We start from the raw sequence: 14,119 nt of genomic DNA, 5'->3' as shown, positions 1-14,119 counted from the left end.
ACGAGTGTGGCTTGTGGTGGTAAAAGGGTATATTACATTCTCCCCCTTATATTGCGGATTGCAATATAAATCAGAGTCAGGTTGGAATTATGAGCTGGAACGCCATTAGAGTATTTGTTGTTCTGTTACTATTAACTCAGCAGGGAATATTACATGCCTGATTCCCTTTATAAGGAGTCTGGGACACCAGTACCCACATCACCTAATAATAATCAAAATAGTCAAAAGGCTGTGTTGCCAAGAACGGATTCTATATCAAAATGGAAAATGAAAATGAACAGGTCTCCCTGGATGGATGTCCCGAGAGAAACCATGAAATAGCCAGATAGTTTAATTCATTAAGAAGTGCCCCTTGCATACCACAATGCATGTAGTCATATTTAGGTATTTTATTTCATTTGCCTCGGATGCTCTTAGTAACTATGCTAAGGACCATATTGTCTTAAATGAGTTCACATTTCAGTGAGACACACATTATCAGTTTTCTGGGTGAGGTGGACACCACAGTTATGAGGTGATTTACTATCAGCATCATTTCAGCTTCCCAATAATTATATTTCACAAATTTCATTTTTGCAGGTCTGAAACAAGTTTTAATGCTTCTGGGATAGCTGTTTGGTTCTTTCTTTTTTCATATAAGAGGTGCTCAAAAGCACATCAGTATTGTCTAGCTACCCTAACAGTTGTTGTCTTTTATCACTATAACCCTCTATAACCACTATATTTTATTTTATAACCCGGAAACACAGTTCTTGTTTCAGACAGCTGAGGTGCGCATGACGGTTTGGCCGGCCTGAGACGGCCGGCCAAACCGACATACGGACTGTTAGTGCATACCACTCCACGTCGGTGCCTGTCATTTCCCTGTCTTAGCCCCCAAGACTTGGTCAGGAAACAAAATAAAATGATAATAAACCCACCATTTAATCAATAAGAAAATTCAGACATTGGAATAGTGTCTCAGAGCATTCTATCACCAAAGATTCTCTAAGTTACCATGTGATCTAGTGAAACATTTGTTACTTGGAACTGGGACAAGTGTCATTTTAAGATTGTTCTAGCTTTGAATGACACCAGTGCCACTTTATGATGTAGCAAAAAAGAAAATGTTAGCACATATCAAAGTAGTATCATGGTGTATTAGAAATGAGGAGAACATCGAAATCACCTCATGGTGCTATTTCAAATATTCAATTCTCAACACAAATCTATTTAACTCCATGTATTACTTTAATTTTGTAGCCAATTTACATCAATTCGTGATTAATAAAATATGTGAACACTGGAGCTGATTAGGGAAACATATCGAATGGAGCTGATGTGAGCTATTTCATTGCTTACTAAATAACCCGAATGGTTTTAATAGATCAGATCACCTCATACTCTTTTACATCATTTGTTGGGTCAGGAAAAGTCCTTTAGAATATTCCATTAATTTGGTGGACCTGGACTACATGTTTTTCTCTGGAACGCCTCTGGTTTCGCTGACCAACCCGGTGAGGTGAAAAGGTAAACTACTAACAACGTAGGTAACTGATCCACCACCATATCTTGCATAGTTGCCACAGTGAATGGGTGGTGTACTTTCATGAAAAGGCAAGTATTGTGTCCTTAACATGGACACCTCAAACATGGTACAGAATGTAGACTTTGTATTATAGTGCAGAAGTGGTATCATACTTTATACCCCCAATAAAGCGGCAAAGTGCTCTGTTTGCATTGAGTTCCAGGACACTTTTGTGGAGTGCATGTTTTCAAGGATGTTGATTGTTGAAAGTTCTAGATGGGAGATGTTGAGTGAGGTGGGTGAAGTTCAAAGACATGCTTGTGTGGTGTACGTTGCTGCCCATAAGCATAGGAAGTTGTTTGAGTGTGATAATAGACACATTAATACATCTCTATGTTCTGACAGATGGTAGGTAATCGTATCTTGGGAAGGGCATTGACTACATACCATCAACCATGGGGCACATTTTCATTAATCACATAAAGTCGTAAATGCTTCTCGAGCGGAGATGGACAAACGTCATACTTTTTTCCACCTGTGAGGAAGGAGGATGCAGCCCTTTGTTAGAGAAAACTATTCTTCACTGGCTAAGAACTCCAAATACAGTAGATGCTAAACACAACACCTTGGTGGAGGAGGAATAGCAACCTCAATAGCAGTTGAAAAATTCACCTAGCAAACTCTAATTAAGGTCACTAGTATCTCCCATAGTAGACCCATAAACAAGGTAGACTGACTTGTTGGTTAATATGAATATTACCAAACAGATTCTTGGCTTAGAAAGACCAAGAGAATGAAGGTGGTGTTAGTCAACAGACAGGCTGAACACCAACGCATGAACATGGGCAGCAGAACCATAAAACCTGGACTTTCTATCACTATCTTTTTTATGGGATTTGTAAAATGTGGCATGCTTATTTTGAAGTTTTCATTTTTACTCCGAAATTGAAATGTGCAATTTTCAGAAAATATGTTTCACGTGGTCAAAACACCTGTAAAATAAACTTCCAATTGATGTTAACTATATCAAAGGGGGCATAAGAACTTGTATTTTATCTAGGCTTTACTATAAACCGGTAGCAAGAGAATCACATTTATCTTTGCTGTAGCAGAGCTTTTGAGCTAACCACAGGGGACCCTACACATAGAGTGAGCCTGCTGTCTAGAACAGTGAATGCTCACCCAGCCCTTAAATGCAGAGAGTATTACTGAGAAATAAATTCGATGACAGAAACAATTCCACACCACTTCACTAGAGGTCTTAATTAGAGTGTGACAGAGGTGGAACATACACAGTATACCAGCAGATGTCTATTGTGAAAACGTAGTTGGTGGTCCAACCGCCTGAGGGCTGGCGGCATCTCAGTGATGTTAGTCTGCCCTTTTAGAGAGGGTCATCTGATGTTGATTTTTCCTGCTCTGAAAGGATGTGCAAGGCATAGCATTTCAGGGCGGGAAATATATAAGATGTCCCTGATATCAGGGACATTTTGTTCATGAAAACCCCTAGTTTAGGGAGGTTGTTTCTGAAAAACAAAATAGAATGCTGCCATGACTCTAACGGTTACTCACAGGTGTAGTACCTGATTTGCAGGGCAAGTTGGCCCCCATTTTGAAATCGCTCCCTTTAGTCCCTTAACATTGAATGGTTCCATTTTGTTTTGTTCAGAGCACTACGTTGGAAGGCAAAGACTAGCATTAATTGCTCTCACTCCGTTAAAGAAAAAAATAGGGAGAGAACATTGACACAAATAAAAAGACGGCAGATGGACTTCTCCATAACAAGTAAAGACGCCATGAAACTATTGCAGAGGCTGCTCCCGAAGGGGGCTCGAGAGCCGGCGCCATAACCTGCGCCGTGCCCCCCCCCCCCGGACAAACTAGTGGTGGGGCGGCGTTTGGCGCGAAAAAGACAAAGAGGCCAAAAAGCCTCCCCCTCTCTCTTCCCCCCGCAGCAGCCACCGGACTGGTGCAGACACCCCAGCCAATGGGGGTCATGGCGGGTTACAAACCTCCCCCAATGGAAAGGGGGGCCCTAGCGGGAGGGAAGGCAAGTCAGGGGGCATATAAGGACTGCTCCCCCAGGCATGCTCCTATATTCACGGAGCGGGGGGAGCAGCAACGACGGCGGAGCCCAATCTTGTACAATGCTGTACCTGGGACGTAGCGAAGACTACAGAAGGCGAAGCTCTGCCGTGCTGCAACAAAAAAGAAGAAAGCGACCAGGTAGCCAGGTGCTCTCCAAGGGAAGCTGAGCCTGTACATGCGCCTGAATCCTGGGCAAAGAATTGCGGCGGAGAACTGTTGGAGCGGGGAGCATAAGCAAGCACCAGTGGCGGGGGCGCAGGACCAGGCCCCCAGAACTGCACACGCAGGTCCGACTACGGCCTGCCTGAACGGCGGCGCCATGGATAAGGGGGACTAGGCCATAGGCGGTGAAATGGCGGAAGACCAAGGCGGCGGCAACGTTATGCGGGCCACAATCGGCGGAACCGGGGCGGGGAAGCTGAGAACCGTCGACCATCAACCAGCCGAGGGCAGATGACCTTTAGCGAGGTGGGGCTGGTCGTTCACCCCCAAAGGAGCACGCAAATGTCCAGCGCCTGCAGCCGGAACGGCGGTGCCATGGACAAAGGAGCCATACCATCACGCAGAACAAATTCGACCGTGAGGGTCACGCGCTACGCAGGGGTCGGAGCGGGCGAGGATGCCCCCGAAGCCTCGTGGCAGCAGAATGCGAGGTAAGCAATGGCGCGAAACTGGGACGCCCCCAGCAATAAAGGGGCAGCGAGCGCGACGAGGGGGAAGGGGACAACGGAGACTCCCGACTGTAATGCGGGAGACAGGGCGAATCTCTCCAGGCCTCAACGAGCGGCCACAAAGTTAGCGGCGCCTTTTTGGCCTCTGCTTCGTGTAAACAAAGTATCAGCAATAATGCCCTAAATAGCCCAGTGAGGGCAGTATTTTGCCAAATTCCATTAAAGTTGCCCCCCCCCCCTATCGAAGAACAGGGACAATTTTAGACTTGGAGCTGTTTTCGTTACTGCGGGTAGAGCTCGCGCTACGGAACTCTCCATGGATAAGATTTTGAGAGCGGCATGGCTAGAGATCACTCTAGATGACCCACACGTGACATAGTGACAGTGTCAGAACGGTTCCGCAGGCCAAGGGAAGGATGTCAGTGAGTACGTGCAGGTTAGCGCACTCTTGGGGCTCCAGGTGCGGAAGTTTCGGTAGTGCAGCAGACGGTTGTAAGGCTAAGGAATGTGTACGTGGGTCATCGGGCAGGGTTGCGTCACCGCAAGGCTAACCGGAGAGGTGTCTGACCTACGGGGGAGTGTGCTTCAAGAGTGCCCCAAGGGCCGGCCGGCCCCGGCCTGGGGCAGTAACAAAGAACACAAAAGAGCACAGTGAAGGTAGTCAGTGAATGCACAAACATTTCACGTACGTACGCTGCCCGAGCTAAGATTTAGAGGGGTACTTTGTGTATTATAACCGCCTTTGGTTGTACATGCTACGCCTAGGTTCCTCCAACCCCCAAAGCGTCTTATTTATTCATCTTTTGCCCACATAGACCAGAGAAGTTTAGACGCTAGATTCTGTGGCAAAAATAAATAAATAAATAAAATAAAATAAAATGTTTTGTTTCAGTTGAATCCGTCACGGTGTGGCTCATCTCACTGCACGGACTTAATCACAAAGCAACAGCAACAAAATACTTTCTGGGCAAAAAGCCATAAGTCTCGCTCGGGGCTTCAGAGGGAGCTGCCGGACTTGCGAGTTATATAGTGTGCACGCCAGGGACTGTGAGGTCATATGCTACAGAGAGCAGGCCTCGCCGGCAGGCTGCCAGGGTTAAACAGCACGGGCCTTCCGCACTTGTGTCGTGCAGCACTGAAGAAATACTCACAGAAGTCAAGTAAAGGGATTTCTTCCGGCGAGTAGCGCATGTTACATGCCTACTGGGTCAGCTATCACGGCTGCTCTGGGAAGGTGTAAAGGCTCGCAAAATGTTCCTAGTTCTTATCGTTTCAGCAATCCACTTATCTTATCTGCAATAGTAAACGTATATGCAGATTTTACACAAAGCTGCTTTAAACAGGTTGTAGTGTAGTTATTTCAATAACTCTGGGTCGTCATTCGGCGTTACCACAGCTTTCAGCCTAGGTAGCTTGCTCACGAGGACAGACAAAGAGAAAACCCTCGGGCCACTAGAGGGCAGTATTATGTATGGTGGAGGGAGCGAGTTCAGCGCAGTTTGAGATTTCCCATTTCGATGGGATGCAATGGCCGGGTCCAGAGGGTGCAAGCAGTGGAGCTGGGAGGCTGCTGTTAGCTGGAGTTCGGAAGCCAGTTTATCCTTGAACTGCAATAATCAATGTCACGGGGTTCTAATGACAGGGGCACGGCGACAGGCACTGAATCCCAAATACGAAATATTCATGAAGGTTCTTTATTTCCAATAGAAATAACTCCACAGCAGCAGGAACACCCAGGTTGGACTAGGGACGGCAGGACACTGGTACATCCGACAGTTCTCAGAACCTCCTGAGTATTACATAGAATAAAATGACCTAAGCACAAATACATTCTGCATATTTCATCACGAATATATGCAAAAAGAATATATTCGAATAGCTGCAATACTGCAAGTGGCAGACGAGGCCCGTTTTGAGGGGTATTACTTGAGATTTTCAGCAGATTAGTTTGGGGAGGGAAATATCAGAAAGCGTGAGCAGGGCCAGACACATTCCACATCGTCAGGAAAGCCACATATTGCTGGGGATCTAGGGAATAGGTCTGTTAGGGCCTAGTTGCAAACTATAGACACTGTAAAGACATGTTTCTATAAAATAGCAATAACATTCAACATATTGAGTTTGCATTGTGTCTGGTTTTGATGGACAACATGAGAATAGAGAAAAACACAGATCATTCATCCCTCACCTGAGACACAGGTGTGAAAAGGCAAGGATCAAACTCTTGGGGTGGACCCTCAAGTATGCAAAGGCAGAAGCATACAGGCCATATCCTGGTGATCTGAGACAACCAGTTGTGTTAAACCAGAAGCAATAAGAGGCAATACATGTGAGAAAGCAGAATCATACTGACCAACCCCCTTTCACCGGAAATCCACCGTTATGCAAAGGCAGACACTGTGGTATGTGTTAGGTTCTGTAAGTCTGAATTAAAAACTGGTATATTTTTAATCATGTAAGGTCTAGCTAGTTTATGGCCTCGCATATCAGATGAGCACTGGCACATTAAGGATTTGTGGAGCGCGGGGCATGATACATACGGAATTAACAATTTATTACGCCTGTTTGGGCTCATTCGATCTCTTGTGATGCCAAACAAAATGGAAGCATAGGTGCAATCATCAGAAACAGGGAAGCAAAAAAAATAAATAAATAAATAAATAAATAAAATCAAGATGCATAGTGTCCGACATGCAAATAGCCAAGCCGTTGCAGGCTCAATGCATCCAGGCCACCGACAGTGCGCAAAGACACTCAGGCAAAGTTGAGTGCGCTTACAGCTAAGATTCACAGATAAGGGCGGGCGTTCGCAGGACTGGTAACTGGGCAGCAGCTGCTAAGGAATCCTGCTATTAACCTAGGTTACGCCTGCCCTTGGGGCAGGCCACTGTCAGCAAGCAGGACACGCGTGGAAAGTCTAAAGGGTAGTGCCAGCGCTGAGCAATGGTTATAATAGTTCACTAATAATGCGGCCGTTACCCCTTGGGTCACTCTGGTCAGTGATTAGAGGCTAGGTCCAGTGTTTATGGTTCAGCCGATAGACAAGGCAAACGTGCAGGAGCATAGTGGGTTTATCCCCAACCGGCCAGACTGGGGTCCCGCCTCTCCGTTGTCAGTACCCAGGCAGCCATCACTCAGAGATTCCTCAGCGGAACCAGATTGGTGGGGGTTTCAGGGAGAGGCACAGGTGAGGGCACTTTCGACCACAGAGCTGAACAGGCACTTCCAATGGTTTACAATAGCCAATTCCATATTGGAGGGCACCGGGATAGGTTGTTGATTAATAAAAAGCATACTACACACCCCAGCGGGAGGCCCGGTGTAGGTATACCAAGTGAGAGGAACTTTTAAGTCCACTGACAGATAGGCTGAGGAGCATCACAGGAATGATTATTGCCAAAAAAAAAAAAAACACCTCGGCGTCGGGTAAAGCTCAGAGTGGGGCATGGTTTGGAGTGCATTGAGTTCTCCGTCATACGATGGAAGGTGACCGAGTCTGTGCCCTCAATGAGACTAAAAGCTTCCAATCCCCCAGCATATTCTGTAGAGAGGCGGATAAGGTAGCAGAGGATGCCATAAGATGCTGGGAAAGAACTTTCACAGACAGCAGGCAGTGCGGTGTATGGGGCAATTGGTCCAAATAAATAAATACATTTGGAACCACTCCCAGCTAGATTCGAGTCGCTCCCAATCATTAACAGAGTACTTTTTTATTCAACAATCCGTTGGAGGCTCAGTCTAAGGACGAGGACAGGGTGGGCAAAGCCAGGACTGGGGAGGGTCCGGCAGCAAAACCTAGGTGTCCCGCCGAGGCGGGACAGGGCAGTGACAGATTGGGGCAACAATCCCATTACAGAGGCCTTCTGAGTGCCGGCCGGAATAGGCTTGGGGCTACTACTAACAGCTGCCGGCAGCCCCCAGTGACTTGCGGGCAGACACAGCATGGCAGCCGGATGTGGTGATCATCCACCCAAAGGGTGAGGTGTTAGCCAGACTCAAAAAAAAAAAAAAAAAAATGGGGGCAATCCTGCACGACATACAGAGAGACCTCACAGACACAACAAGAGCGCTCGGGAAGACTGCAATGGTCTAGTCAGAGCGGTTCAGCAGGCACGAAAGGCACTGAGCAGAATACCGGAAATCGGGCGAGAAGTCCCATCAGAAACAGAGCCTCACAGCGAGTGGGATCTGCAAGTAGCAAGTGACAGAGCATAGGGCGTAGTTGGGGGGAGCCGCAGGAAGACGGAAGCCTCCCAGACGGCGTGGCGGAGAACTACGCTGATATCGGTTGGTACGGAGGCACACCGGAGGGCGGTGTGCCAGAATAGGTCCACTCACCTTCGGATGCCTCACGGCTGGGTGAGCTGGCCTAAGGACAGGTGGTAGGACCACACACTCTGGGATGCCTCACGGCTGGGTAACTTGGCCTACCGAATAGAAGGGGGTAGCAAACGGAGACGGCGCTCGCAGCCCAGCCCCCGCCGGACGGCAGGGCACAACAAAGTCGGACAAGGTAGCGAGATGGCCTAACTCCAGGACAGAAGCTACTCCCTTCCCGCGCAAACGGGGCGCAAAAATCCAACCTACCAAAGGAAACGACCCAGAAGGGCCAAGAGACAATACCAAGGAAGTTGTAATAGCATGATGCAAAGTTTATATATGTTTCCTTGTATTCCTAATAAACTGCGGCCAACAAATGACCACCACAAGACAAACGTGTACGTTGGCTTTTCTTGTTATAAGAAGGAATACAGTACAGGGGGTATATATGACATACAGGAGGGAGTGGGGCAGAGTGCGGGGGTTATTGCAGAGGCTGCTCCCGAAGGGGGCTCGAGAGCCGGCGCCATAACCTGCGCCGTGCCCCCCCGGACAAACTAGTGGTGGGGCGGCGTTTGGCGCGAAAAAGACAAAGAGGCCAAAAAGCCTCCCCCTCTCGCTTCCCCCCGCAGCAGCCACCGGACTGGTGCAGACACCCCAGCCAATGGGGGTCATGGCGGGTTACAAACCTCCCCCAATGGAAAGGGGGGCCCTAGCGGGAGGGAAGGCAAGTCAGGGGGCATATAAGGACTGCTCCCCCAGGCATGCTCCTATATTCACGGAGCGGGGGGAGCAGCAACGACGACGGAGCCCAATCTTGTCCCACCCACCCACACCTAAGGACCAGCAATGTCGCAGGGCTGAGGAAGAAGCAAGGCGTGGCGGAGAACTACGCTGATATCGGTTGGTACGGAGGCACACCGGAGGGCGGTGTGCCAGAATAGGTCCACTCACCTTCAGATGCCTCACGGCTGGGTGAGCTGGCCTAAGGACAGGTGGTAGGACCACACACTCTGGGATGCCTCACGGCTGGGTAACTTGGCCTACCGAATAGAAGGGGGTAGCAAACGGAGACGGCGCTCGCAGCCCAGCCCCCGCCGGACGGCAGGGCACAACAAAGTCGGACAAGGTAGCGAGATGGCCTAACTCCAGGACAGAAGCTACTCCCTTCCCGCGCAAACGGGGCGCAAAAATCCAACCTACCAAAGGAAACGACCCAGAAGGGCCAAGAGACAATACCAAGGAAGTTGTAATAGCATGATGCAAAGTTTATACATGTTTCCTTGTATTCCTAATAAACTGCGGCCAACAAATGCCCACCACAAGACAAACGTGTACGTTGGCTTTTCTTGTTGTAAGAAGGAATACAGTACAGGGGGTATATATGACATACAGGAGGGACTGGGGCAGAGTGCGGGGGTTATGGCTTGAGGAAGAGCATATGCCTGCAACTGTAAAGCCATTGAATAACTTAGCAAACCAAAACGACACATTGTTGTATTTCTCTTAAATTCAGGTAACAAAATACAATACATTCATAAAAAATTGTCAGCCATACTCAAGTCTCAGATTAGGAGACCTCTTATATCTGCAGTGAATATGTGAAAAAACGAAACCTCATTTTTTGTGTGTTCAGAAAAAAATATTTTGTTGCATTTCTTTCAACAGAACGCCAAATCGTCAGATCCTTACTGTATGCACCCGGGAAACGCCGTCACAACTCAGTTGGGTCCCTATGCCTTTAAGATTCCCCTATCCATCCGGCAGAAGATCTGCAACAGCCTTGATGCCCCCAACTCCAGGGGGAACGACTGGCGCCTCCTTGCACAGAAACTCAACATGGATAGGTGAGAAACATCCCGCGCTCCCTCCTTGTGCTTGATCCTTCTCCACCTCTTACATTCCTTCCTGTCAGGCTGTTGCATAAAGACAAGTGCTTGGAAGCAGCAACCATTTTAGCAACAATCAGCGGTCTGAGCATCATCTCCTGGTACATAACAGCCTGCACTTATCTCCGGTGCAGCCTGATTTATGATTATTGCAAGCGTGCCTCTCTGACTTGAAGAGCAGCCAGTTTTGTATCTTTGCAACTGTAACAGCACTAATTTTAGGTACTAAACTCTTTCTGGCAGTCGACCCCATAGCATCAAGTAGTAAAAGAGCACACCACAGAGATCCTTTTATTGTTGCAGGAATATCTCAGATGCCACGTGCTGGACAAAACAGTATAAACGGAGGGACCAGGCCAGGTATATTACAGAAAACAGGTTGTGATGGTGGTGGAAGGATTAAAGAGTACACAATATATGACTGTTAACTGAACAGTTTTCACACACTTGCATTACACACGCACAAAGTTTGAGGGGCAGCAATGTTTGTTGACATTCCACAAAAGCAGAAAAGAAAATCAATGTCGTACAATTTACTTAGGGTAAAATGTCAGCAGTGTAGGAAGCCACTTGCTTCATCCCTGCCAAAATCCTTACCTTAATAAACCCATCCTCACTGGCGTCCCAACTTGTTTTAAATAATTGATTATTTCTGTACAGCCATGCACCAGTAGCGCTGTCAATATATGTCATAGTTATGCTGCATTTAGATAACATAATGTTCTTTAATCTACTACAGTGCTCTCAGAACTATACATATGTCTCTGTAAATAATGAGGTTAATTTCCCCCATGGTGTACCTAGTGAGAAGAAGAGCAAAGCTTGTGTCATCTAAGTAGTCACGTAGAACTACAAGCAAATCAATTCATAATATTGGCTGTTGTTCAGCAAAATAATGATGTTGTGTACCCCCCCCCCCCCCCCATCACCTGTGTAGCTTATCCAGTGGATCATATGTGCAGAGAGAGAGAGAGGATACATATGGAAAGCCATGGCTAATATAAGTTCACCTAGCATACCTATACTTTACAAACAGTACATAACTTGTGCACTCCAATGCACCATAATCAACATCTGGCTACCCCTTCCTCCTTAGAAATGAGAAATGCATCTAGCATCCTAAATTTCCACTGACTCAAATACTATTTTAAAAACATCTGGGACTCTACTACGCCTCCCTATGTTTAGACCATCCGTTTCCCGGCCTAAATATTTTACATTAAATACTTTGCTCCCTGCCACACTTCCTCCACCATCCTCTATTTCATCCTTCCCATGTTGAAATATTTCTTGAAAAAGACCTGGTGCTTTCAGGGAAGACAGTAGATGGTGGTATCAGAGAACCATGGACATTCCTCGTCTCCTTTGAAATGATGCATTTGAAGGTGGAGACTGTGAATCCCTATTTTACTGCTTTGATCAGATCTCTGGAGACTTAGAAGTGACAGGGAAAACCCGAGATCTATCTCCTTTCTTGTGGCATCATAACACTGAAAAACATACTTTGATTTTCACTGTTTTGACATAACAGGATTTCGAATCGTGTGTTAACGCTAATTACTAAGAAAGCCACTCTCAACAAGAGGAAAGCATTCACAGTTCACCTAAATCAGATTCACAACAACCATCATCATTGTAGCTTGTATTTAAATACAAATTTGAGCCACTGCCATTGTTTTTCTTGAAACAATGCTAATACCAAAAGATCTGCATTGCTGTTTCATGTCATAGAGCATTGCAGCAATTCATACTGGATTCTGAATTCCAATTGACTTGCATTATGTACAAATTGCAGGGGAAGAAATAAAAATTTGCATTTATTTCAAATATATTTTGAATTTTAATGCACTGCAAGTCAGTAGACATTTAGAATGTGTATGACCAGTAAGAATTCCAAATAGGAGTTTATGAAAACATGTGCAAAAGTGTTCTACTAGGACAATATTCTCAAAATTCGCCATATTCCTACTTCCCTAATCCTGAACTCAATTTTAGGGTATGTTTTTTCACTGATATAGTGCCATGTGCTTTTTTCTCATTTGAGTGAGGGACTTACAAAAGACTCCTCCTCAATTCTGCCTGTTTTCCCTGGTAATATTCAAGCACCCCATTTTTATTCTCTGATTTACTTTGCATGGATGCACTTCATTGAGCTAAAATATTATTTGTAATTAAATGAATGTGTTTGAAATACAAGATCTGAACAGTTTAGGCACTTTTAAAATTGATATTACTTCTGTGATACCAAATCAAATCTCACGATTCCTGTGCTTTTCTACGTTCCAGGTACCTAAACTATTTTGCCACCAAAGCCAGTCCAACTGGGGTGATCCTGGACTTATGGGAAGCCTTGCACCTGGATGATGGTGACCTCAATACCCTGGCGAGTGCCTTGGAGGAGATGGGCAAGAGTGAGATGATGCTTGTTATGGCCACAGATGGAGACTGCTGAATCGAACTATTCAATGGATATTTGGCGGACAATGATAATGGTGGTAGAAGTGGAGGAGAAGACACCCTGATTTTTGTTTTAACCCAAGAGTTTGACATTCAAAACCTTATTGTAACGGGTGACACAGAGTGCTGTAGCTAACCATGAAAGCATAGGGGAGTTTCCCTATCCTCTGAATTTTCAGCCACGATCAGCCTTAAGAATCATCATACCCCGTTTACAAGCCGTCTATGAGTCTAATGGATTCCACATACACCCCTGCATCCTCGAGCCGGACTCAAGGAGAAGGCTTCTTTTGTAGCCTTGACAGCAGCCTATAATGAACCCAATCTGTTCTTTCCCACTAGGCTTAGCAATTAGGACTTCAGACAGTTGCTTGGTGTTTCTTCAGTTCCTGTTCATTTTCTTCCCCCCTTGTCTTCTTTGCCAGCTTAACAACCTTCAAAAGGTCAAGTACAATCCAAACAGACTGCTGTTATCCTGCCTGAGCTTGGAGAGGCTCATTAAGGCAAAACGGTTTCTTAGGAAACGCAAGTTAATTTATTATCCAGATCTTTGGATGAGTCCATGTTTTTTCATGTTTGTGGGTGTGACAGCGTGTAAACATATGCTCCTGCATGTGTTTCCAAGTGAGAAAGAGCGAGAGACAGAGTGCACTTTGTGTTAAAACTTTTTGTAGATGAGATTCCTAATTTAAACTAAAAAATATAAAAAAAATGTTTACAAGCCTTGGGTCTCCAATGAAGATAGCTATTTGCTTATATCTGGTGACAGTGAACAGGAACATTACCTTTTCTAAGTCATTTTCATAAATTTGGTTCGATTGTAGGTTTTGATGTGTATCCCATACAAACTCCCATATTTACACTCAGGGAAATTCTTGCAACTGATTGCAATACCAGTGAAGGGTGAGATCAGACCCAGTGAACTGACCAACTGTTGCAGCTGATAGAAATGAATCAGAAGTCACAGAGAGTTAATCAATAGTTGGCCTCAGTGATATGTCTAATTTTGGCATCTTGCTTTAGAATCTGTTTTAGGTTGTCAAGAATACTGCTTCTGATCTCCCTTTGCAAGGACTCATTGTGTCCCCTTTCCTACACTACATCCCTTTTGTTTTTTTACCTTTTGCAGCGGTTCTGTGTGGCAAAAACGTTCAGCTGAGTGATGCACCTTAGCATCCAACTGTCAT

General features: G+C 46.0%; 1 protein-coding gene across 1 annotated transcript in view; it reads left to right on the top strand.

Moving 5' to 3' along the window:
• UNC5B (unc-5 netrin receptor B) overlaps positions 1-13,644 on the top strand; it is a 388,353-nt gene extending 374,709 nt beyond the window's left edge. Inside the window, exons 16-17 of the mRNA XM_078643253.1 lie at positions 10,255-10,433; positions 12,762-13,644. Of these exons, the coding sequence (XP_078499379.1) occupies positions 10,255-10,433; positions 12,762-12,927 (345 nt within the window). The 3' untranslated portion in view covers positions 12,928-13,644. The remainder of the gene's footprint in view (positions 1-10,254; positions 10,434-12,761) is intronic.
• The last annotated feature ends 475 nt before the right edge of the window (positions 13,645-14,119 follow it).

Source organism: Lissotriton helveticus, chromosome 5_1, assembly GCF_964261635.1.
Source record: "Lissotriton helveticus chromosome 5_1, aLisHel1.1, whole genome shotgun sequence".
NCBI lineage: Eukaryota > Metazoa > Chordata > Amphibia > Caudata > Salamandridae > Lissotriton > Lissotriton helveticus.
The sequence above is the reverse complement of the archived record's forward strand: the minus strand, read 5'-3'. Positions and strand labels throughout refer to the sequence as shown.